Below are 9,926 nucleotides of genomic sequence, written 5' to 3' on the forward strand. Positions count from 1 at the left end.
GCGGTATCATATGGTGTAGCCAGTGATGGCCATGCATTAATCCATGATGGGGTCATGTATTAATGAATGGTGGGGTCATGTTCAAGTGTGGCCAGTCCATCACAGGGCCCATTAAAAATACACTTGCACAAATACCTTGTTATGATAATCTCATGTCATTTGCTGTTTCCTAGCAACTGAGCAGATATAAATGTCTTGTAGGACTGACCAGCAGTTCACTTTTTGTAGAGCTTTGCTGAATTCAGTCGAGTATCATTCACAAGACTTTCCATGAATTTGACATGATGCTCAATTTCTACCGCACTGCACACAGCCTCCTGGACTCACTGGCTACTTGGACTGGAATGATGGAGCTTCCGTTGCCAGAGTGTTCAACCCTTACAGACCTTCTAAAGGGTCGCTTCTGGGGTCTGAATCAGAGGGATACAAGGTCAGCCCTGCCTGACAGCCCCAAGGTGAAGGCTGTGAAGTACGGCGAACAGGAAACACAGGATGAGATTTCTAAGCTCAAAGAGACTTTGTGTCTCCAAGAAGAAATCTTACAAGGTTTCATTTCTGATCTGGCAGTCTTCAAGGAGCAAGAGTGCCGAAGAGATGCTCAGATCACACAGAATAAGATAAGACTCTGTGAACTGGAATATGCAGTACACTGTACCAGGGAACAGAATCCAGAGAAGGAGGGGACCATCACTAATGGTGAAGTGCGAATCAAGGAGTTGGAGGAGGGCCTTAGCCATCTCAGGGAGAAGAAGGAGAGGATCGATAGTCAGATTGAGGAGAGTCAGTGGAAGATTCAGCAACTCGAAGAGGATGTTCTCTATCTAAGGGAGCTGGAGAAGACAAAAGCTGCCGTGATTGAAATAAATAAAGAGAGAAATCGAGAGCTGGAAGAAGTCATTAGCTTTATAATGGAGCAAAAGCCAGTGAAAGATGCCTCACTGGCAGATAGTGAACGACGCATTGGAGAGGTGGAGAAGGGCCTGTGCAATCTCAGGGAACACGAACAGAGGAGAGACGATCAGCTACGTGAGAGCAAATGGAAAATTTGCCAGTTGGAGGAGGATATTCGCTATCTGAGGGAGGAAGAGAAGAAGAAAGTGGCTCAAATTGAAGAATTTGAAGGGAGGAACAGGGAACTTGAAGATGTCATTCGTTTCCTCAGAGAGCAAAACCATGAGAAAGATGAGAAGATTTCTGATGGAGAATGGCGAATCAGAGAGATAGAAAAGGGTCTTCACACTCTTAAGGAGAAGGAGCAGAGGCGAGATGGTCAGATCCGAGAAAGCAGTTGGAAAATTAGCCAAATAGAGGAGGATATTCATCATCTCCGTGAGCTGGAGAAGACCAAATGGGCACAGATTGAGGAAAACAAAGAAAGAAACAGATGGCTGGAGAGTATGAATGCTCTCGGAGATCAGGAGCGCAAGATTAATACCTTAGAGCAGAGAATTGGTGAAATAGAAGAGGGTGTTCAGTTTCTCAGTGGTCAAGTCCAAAAGACAGAAGGTCAAAGCAGGGAGGACAAAGAGCGAATTAGGGAGGTAGAGGAAGGCATTCGACTTCTACGTGAACAGGCTCAGGTGAAGGATGGTGAGATCCATAAAAACAAACAGAGACTCAGTGTATTGGAAGCAAGTTTTCACTTTCTCAGTGAACAGGAGCAGAGCAGAGACAGTCAGATCAGGAACAATGAGCACAGAGTCAATCAGCTGGAGGAGAAAATCTGTCAGGTCCAGGAGACTTGTCTGAAAAATGGCAAAGATGGGTCTGGAGAACTAAAAGAGGCTGAGCACATGCAAACGAAGGATGGTCAGGTCTCAGAGGATGAGCAGAGAATTGAAGAGCTGAAGAAGAGTGTCCAGCTGCTCAGTGAACAGGTGCAGAGTAGGGAAACACAATTCCAAGATGACCAAAGGCGAATCAAAGAGGTAGAGGAGGGCATTCACCAGTTTAACGAGCTGCTGCAGCGCAGAGATGGCCAACACGAAGAAACCAAACGGAGGATCATGGAGTTGGAAGAGGACATTCACTATGTGAGTGACCACCTGCAGAGAAGGGACAGCCAGATAAGAGATGATGAACAGAGAATCGAAGAACTCGAAGAGGGTGTTCAGTTTCTTAATGAGCACTTGCAGAGGAGGGATGGCCAGATTGGTGACAATGAGAAAAGAATTGGGGAACTGGAAGAGGATATTCAGCTACTCAGGGTGCAAGTAAAGAGAAGAGACTGCCAGATGGTTGAGGATGGCCAGAGGGTCAGGGAACTAGAAGAGTGCATCCAACTTCTCAGGGAACAGGGGCCAAAGAAAGACATGCATTTTGAAGAAAATGAGCAGGTGATTAGGCAACGGCAACAAGACGTGCACTTCAACATTGTATGAATGCCATTCTGCCCCCGAGTCAACATTCCCAGAGCTTCTTGAACCCTTATGGTCACTCTGTTACTTGCATGTTATGAAAATGTACTGTGTGTCTATGCAATCGTCAGGAACCCAAAATGTAAGTGTATCTCTTACAGTTGCTGTGAACTAAGAAATGTTTTTTGCTCTTCCTGCGAGGTGCTTGGCCGCTTTCTTGCATTATTACTTCTTTGTGAGCAGCTCGGTGGTGCAGCAATTAATACTGCTTCCTCATGGGTCCAGACTCCCAGTTTCATATCCTATAGCTCTCTTTGTGGACTTTGTATGTCACCTCCTTGTCTAAGTGTGTGCTTTGGGTGTCTGTGTGAATGCCCCATCTCTGTTGTGGATCTGGCCTGGATGGTCTCCCCAGTTCCTCCTTTACACAGGTGCTGTGGGTACGCTGCTATGGTTGATTCTCCTCCCACTGTGCTTTGGAGGTTCAGGAGCCAAGCAGTTCTTCATCATTCATGTTTTCATAGGACCACTATGTCTAGTGTATGTATGGGTATCGGTTTTATAGGTGTGGCATACATATCACGACTTATTGAACCTGGGTTCACATCCCAAACCGGTCTCACTTTGCTTGGAGTTTGCAAAATCTTCTTATGATGTGGTTGTCTGTTCTCCTCCGACATGTTAAAAATGCAATCAGTGACTTACTAAGTGATGGACTGGCACTTTTTTTCCAAGGACTGGCTCCTGCCCTGTACCCAGCATTTCTTAGATGGGTTACAGCCCCACAAAGAAGGGGTGTTGTCTTTATCTTTCAGATTTATCATATTTTTAACATAATCTATTCTTAGTCTGCTCTTAAGAGCTCGCTGTGCCAATAACCATGTAACCCAATGTCACTATACCAGCTCTTCAGGAGTGTCCCTCTCTTTCTATTTCTTGTCCCTTTTCACAAATCCTTTTAAGCACGCCTGGTGTCTCCAGTGGCCCACTTTGTGAACTCCTCCTGTGAATTTTTAAGAAAGTATCAAGAACAGCATATAAAGTGAGATTATCCATGATGGAAGGTGTTATAAGCTTTGGGCAGTAAGAAATTGGTGGCATTAGATTTTTGGTAAGTTTGATTGGTGGTTCTGTGCTATAAGATGGGCAGGCGTTCCACCATGCACTGACTGCTAAGAGAATAGGCACTGGCTGAGATGGATTAAGTGGGGGACAAAATTAATGGGTGGATTTATTTACTAGTACACATTTTTAAATGATTAACTTAATACTTGAATATATTGAGAATAGTTAATAATTTAAGCAGCCAGCAGGCTGGTACAACACTGAACAAACATGACACCTCACAGCAGTGAGACCCCCAGATCTCATGCCTTCCCCATGGAGCTGACTTGTTCTCCTTGTGCTGGTCAGAGATTCCAGTGCAGACTTTGCTTCCCATCAAATTTTAAGGACTGGGTATCATTAAGTTTCATCCATCTTATTCTGGACCTACTTAAGGTTTAAGGTTTCTTTATTTAGTCATATTTACACAAGAAAACATGAAATTTAGCTTCTCAGTTGCATCTAACAGACAGAATGAAATAAAACAGACAAATAGAAAGAAGAAAGGTTAAGGTAAGGCAGTTAGATAATACATATTTACACCAAAAAAAAAAAAAAAAGGTTACAGGATATACATCAAAACCTTAATCATTATCTCCGATATTTCTTATTGAAAAGTCGTATGGCACTAGGAAGAAAGGAGTTTCTGGAGCGATTTGCGTGGGTTTTCAAAGCGACTATCCTTCTTGATTTACTGAACTTTAGTTCTACATGTAATGGATGTCTGTCATCAGTTGAGATGATTTCCAGTTTCTTTAACATTGCCCTCTGACACACACTAGTCAAATAATCTATATCAGCCCCAATAACTTTAGCTGCATACTTTGTAATCTGCTGGAGCTTTTTTGAGTTTTGGTTTTTTTAGACTATTAAACCAGGCAATGAAACTGAAAGTGATCATAGACTGGATCATACTGCGATAGAAGGACACATGAGGTCCTTGTCTACTTTAAATTGTTGGAGTTTATGGAGGAGAAATAAGCGCTGGTTGCATTTAGAAAATAATATTTTTGTATTTGTATTCCAGTTAAGATTGTTATCTAGGTAAGTTCCTAAGTATTTATATTCAGTCACTATTTCTACCTCCTCTCCCAGAACTACAATAGGTGAACATACAGATTTCTGTCTCTTAAAATCAAATATCATTTCTTTGGTCTTTTTACATTCTGAGTGAGAGAGTTTTTATTGCACTAGTTTACCATCCACTCTACTTGATTTAGATAGTGGCTTTCATCCTCCCCAGATATGCGTCCTATGAGCATGGTGTCATCCGCATACTTGATAATGAAGCAGTGGTCATTGTTCTGTCTCAAGTCACTTTTGTACAGAGTAAACAGTAATGGTGATAAGACACACCCCTGCGGACTTCCTGTGTTTGAATGAATGACTATTGAAAAAGTGTCCTGAACTTTAACTGTCTGTGAATGGTTTAAAATAATGTTCTGAATCCATAGTGTAATAAATGGGTTTACATTCATACTATTCAATTCCATACTTATTCCATTGATATTCCCACAGGAAGTTGGAAACCATCCCAGCAGAACTGGACACAAAGGTGGACTCATCCATGGCTGTTACATTTGTGGTTTTTGGAAGACATTTTGAGTTGACTCTCTGGCAGAGTCTTTTACGTGGTGGCCTGATGTTGTTGCCTGTTTTAGGGATACTATGTTGGTTCAAATGCTATTTCCACAAACCTGTGATGCCACCCAGACTCAAACAAGGCCAAGTTAAGCTTGGCACTCAACCTAAAGTGTCCCATGTGAACACTGAGAAAAGGACTGGACTTAGATGTGAGCCGAGGTCCCTGGCACTTGGTGACACGGCCATATTGTGTACAGGAGCAACAAGAAATCAAAGCAGTAGCATTCTGGAGGGGGCATACCAGAACGTTCCTACATGTGCACAGACGTCTGTAACATTTACATGAACTCACTTAACTAATAATGTCTGTCCCTATTTTGCTAATGAGTAAAGAAACATGTAAGTTCATGCACCTTTCACAGTACAAAAAATGCTGGCACCTGGTCTGTCTCAATTGAAATTAGCTCATTGTGATACCCTCTGACATTGTCACCAGCAAGAGAGAGTTAAGTCAAATAAGAACCTCACAGCCCAGGAAATTCTATAAGTTCTGAACTTGGAAACCGCAACACCTCAGGTGTAGAGCTCAACAGCATTGAGGTAAAAAGTACAAACCACAACACCACATTTAGAATATGCTGACCATACCCTGAAGCACAAGACCCTGGGGCTGCTCAGCAGCAGCACTGTTTTCGGTGTGGCCAGGTGTTTACTGGACAGCATGAGGCCAACAAGCAGTTAGACACAACATCTTTTACATACCTGGGGCCTCATGTATAAACAGTGTGTACGGACAAAAATGTTGTGTAAGAATGTTTCCACATTCAAATCGCGATGTATAAAACCTAAACTTGGCATAAAGCCACGTACATTTCCACGGTAGCTCATACCCTGCCATACGCAAGTTCTGCACTCGGTTTTGCAGACTGGTGGCACCCACCGTCAAAGCAGTGCTACTGTTCCTGTGTGGTTACCCTTTCTTTTTTAGATCCACATCCCTGACGCAGCTTTATAAATACACTGAAATTAACCGCATATTGTTTATTAGTTTAATTATCTGATTGTAATTAACCTGTAACAATATAATAGTCCACAGAATGGTCAAACTATTCTAAATACAATAGCTGTTTTAGCGTTGTTCCTCTCACTGCACCTTCTTCCTCTTCTTCTTTCAGTTGTTTCTGTTAGGGGTTGCCACAGCGGATCATCTTTTTCCATATTACTCTCACTGCACGACTCAGAGTGTTTATATCACTGTATCTGAGTGGGGAATCACAGATCTACAGCAGCTGATCGGAAAGATAATTATCGGTATACAGCATCAAGCACACGCTGCCTTAGCCATGCTGTCTATTGAACTGCTCTCATACGGCAAATGCTTCACAGCCTTTCCTGTATGGACCTCGCGGTTCAGAAACAGTTTCATCCCAAGAACTATAAACGCACTCAATCAGTCCATCAAGTGCTCCTTGTAGAACTGTTTGTACTTATAAGTACAATTACCTCACTATAAACTTGCGATACAGTTATAATATTGCACAACCTGAGCCACATTATAAAGCACGTATTTACATATGATGATGTATGGGTGGGCGGTATGACCAAAATTCTATATCACAGTATTTTTCTAAATTATCCCGGTTTCACGGTATTTGACGGTATTTTTTTTCCCATGCATGAGTGGATGTTAAACACATTTTCCACTGCAATTACTGGCTAAGAATAACCTATTCCACTGTCAAGAGCATTGTACATTGTACAAAAAAACATTTTAATGTGCACACAAGTATTAATACAGGTTTGCATTGCCCCATAAAGTGATACTTTTCAAGGGGGTGGCACTAATGAAGAGAAGGAAATCACATTGCATGACAGATGCAGTCAAAATATAGAACCTTTTTATTTAACAAATTTTGCAAAAACTTAAATTATAATTTTGACAACATATTTTCAACCATCCAAAGAGGTATTTAGACTTAGGAAAATATCCAGAAGTGCTTGTCAAAAGTTGTATTGCACTGAACATGTCTTAGAAAAGGAATAAATAAATATTTTTTGTAAAACAACTACACTTTCTGTTAATATTAACAATCTCTGTCCACTGACACGTTAAAGTGACTTTTTAAACAACTTTACCATCATTAAACTGCATAATATTTAAACTAATAAATAATAACAATAAAATAAATAATTGTATTATTACTGATAGTTGCACTATTACTTCAAGGCTTCAAAAGCCCAGGTGCATTACACAGTATTCACCAAATTAAAATAAAATAAAACAAGTGCAATCTTGGTGATGACATCTTTACCAACTGAACTATCATTTAGGCAAGCTGCATTAATATGGACCTTGCTTCAAGCTAAGCTATATACATCAATAATACAACTTTAACTTGCATTTATAATTGTATTTGTGGTATAGCCCTACAGAATCGTATTAGGGCCACTGTGAAGAAAAAAAAATACGGACACAGGGAAGGAAAAAAAAAACTATACGTCGAGAATAAAGTCGACATTTCCACTTTATTCTCGCCGTTTATGTCGAGATTAAAGTCGACATTTCCACTCTATTCTCATAGTTTATAATTAAAGCAGAATGTCATAAACTAAACTTCATCCTAAAATCATTGTTTAATTAACTAGATTTTCTCAAACCCCGTCATAAGTTAATGTAGCACATTAAACGCTTTGTGTTGTGTTCCCCGACCCAGTTGTTAATCACTACGCTTCTTAAACTGACTTCCTCCACACTATGAGACAGCGATCACCACACAGAATCCATTCACTGTATGATATTCCTGCTCTCTGAAAATTTAGAATTTATATCAAGTATTTATTTACTGTATATCAAGTATTTATCTTGCCATTCTAAATGTTCAGAGAGCATGAATATCATATGAATGGATTCTGTGTGGCGATCGCTGCCGTTGCCTCCTCTTAGTGCAGAGGAAGTCAGTTTAAGAAGCTCGGGGAACACTTAACACAAAGCATTTAATGTGCTATATAACTTATGACGGGGTTTGAGAAAATCTAGTAAATTAAATATTCATTTTACGATGAAGTTTAGTTTACGATGTTCTACTTTAATGACAAAGTACGAGAATAAAATCAACATGTCGTTACAATATTACACAGTACCCAAGTACATTACACTGTATTGAAAACAAATAAAACAAGTACAACTTGGCTTGCAATATTATCCAGTAGTATAGAAACAGTATGTACACATCTGACCTTTTAAAACTAAAGCATCTCCAGGCAACAGACGTAACTCCTTTTTTTCGGCTCTCTGTCCATTTCCACTGCGCGGCATACCTATGCTATCGCCCACTATTTGGTGGTGTAGCAGTGAAAAAGAGCCCTAGTGCAACAAATCTGTGTTTAGCGGTGTAGCAGTGAAAAAGGTCCCCACTTGAACAGTTTCCCGCTGCGCCACGTTCCGAACGTCGTTTAGGCAATTTAAACCGGTGTTGCGGTATAAGATAAATCCAGATCATAAAAAAAATAAAAAACGGTTTTCGGTATGAACCGGTATACCACCCAGCACTATGATGATGATATTTTTAAGATAAAATGCAGCAAACTATGTTTATTATATTATATAGATAAAACTTTAACTTAATTTAAATAATCTATATTGTTAGTAATTAAACATGTGAGGACACGGAGCCGCAGCACTAGCGAGGCGCTGGCGCTCCGTTCATGGATTGTTCCTGCCTCACACTGTATTCTCGCTGTGGTTGGCGTGACACTGCAAGGACAGATGGATAGAATAATTAAACACGTACTACGAAGATATTTCAATGTCCCTTAAAAGTTTTGAAGAATCGGCATTCTAAGCTTACAGATGGCTTAATGTCTATTACAATTCTAATTATGTGGCGATTGGGTATTTGGAGAAAGAAAAGTAAGGACAGGAATTGGGGGTTAGTACGCTTGAAAGAGACAATACTGCTACAATAAATTATTTCATCGAAGGTTGCGCATGGCGCAGCAAGCATCTTGCGTGAGACATGAACAATCACTGTGCCACCGTCTTCCCATGTTTAATAACATGCTTTAACTCCTATCATCATGAAAATGATATCATGTATACATCTCAGTATTTTAATTATTAAGAGAGCTGTAATATTACGAATTTAATGGATTCTGTGTCCTGTTGGAGGAAGAGAAAACCCGGAAGCACGTAGTGATTCACACACAGAGCACATAGCAGAAAACATACAAAACAAAGCATTTAACGTGCTACTTTAGTTATGATGGGATTTGAGAAACTAGTAAATTAAACGATTTTAAGATGAAGTTTAAGATGTTCTACTTTAATGACAAAATAACCTACATGCTTAAAGTGGAAATTTCGAGATTAAAGTTGACATTTCCTGCTTTTTTCCCACTGTGTGCCTTTTTTTTTCTCTGTACCCTAATAAGCTTTCATATGACACTCAGACGGTGGGCTACGACTCGCCTTTTCATGGCGACTTTGATATGTGACAACTTCTTTTTTATTTCGGGCACTGTGCGACTTTGTGATCTTAAGCTTTCAAGTTTCTCCAACAATCTGTCACTCGATCAACTTCCTTTTGCTGATTATATCATCACTGTTTAAACCAACAAATAGTATGTCTTTCCTTGCCTCCACTTGGTATTTGCTGAAATTATTCTATTTTCCCCCGTGTTTTTCCCATTGTCTTTTACACAGAAGGCTGAGCTTAAGGACTATTTATATTGATTTGCATATTCAAAGAGGTGTAATTCTGGGAGGAGATGGGGCGGGACAGCAGGCGCGTGCACGTGCGTTACTTTTTACGCTGACATGGATTTATGGAGCGGAAGAACGTGGAAGATGGCGTTCGCACAGATTTATGCATCTGGATTTTT

General features: G+C 40.4%; 1 protein-coding gene across 1 annotated transcript; it reads left to right on the forward strand.

Moving 5' to 3' along the window:
• Positions 1-284: 284 nt before the first annotated feature.
• On the forward strand, positions 285-2,381 carry LOC114663156 (golgin subfamily A member 6-like protein 22). Its single transcript, XM_028816907.2, has one exon. It carries the CDS (start codon positions 285-287, stop codon positions 2,379-2,381), a length of 2,097 nt encoding a protein of 698 aa, XP_028672740.1.
• The last annotated feature ends 7,545 nt before the right edge of the window (positions 2,382-9,926 follow it).

Source organism: Erpetoichthys calabaricus, chromosome 12 (genome assembly GCF_900747795.2).
Source record: "Erpetoichthys calabaricus chromosome 12, fErpCal1.3, whole genome shotgun sequence".
NCBI classification, from domain to species: Eukaryota; Metazoa; Chordata; class Cladistia; order Polypteriformes; family Polypteridae; genus Erpetoichthys; species Erpetoichthys calabaricus.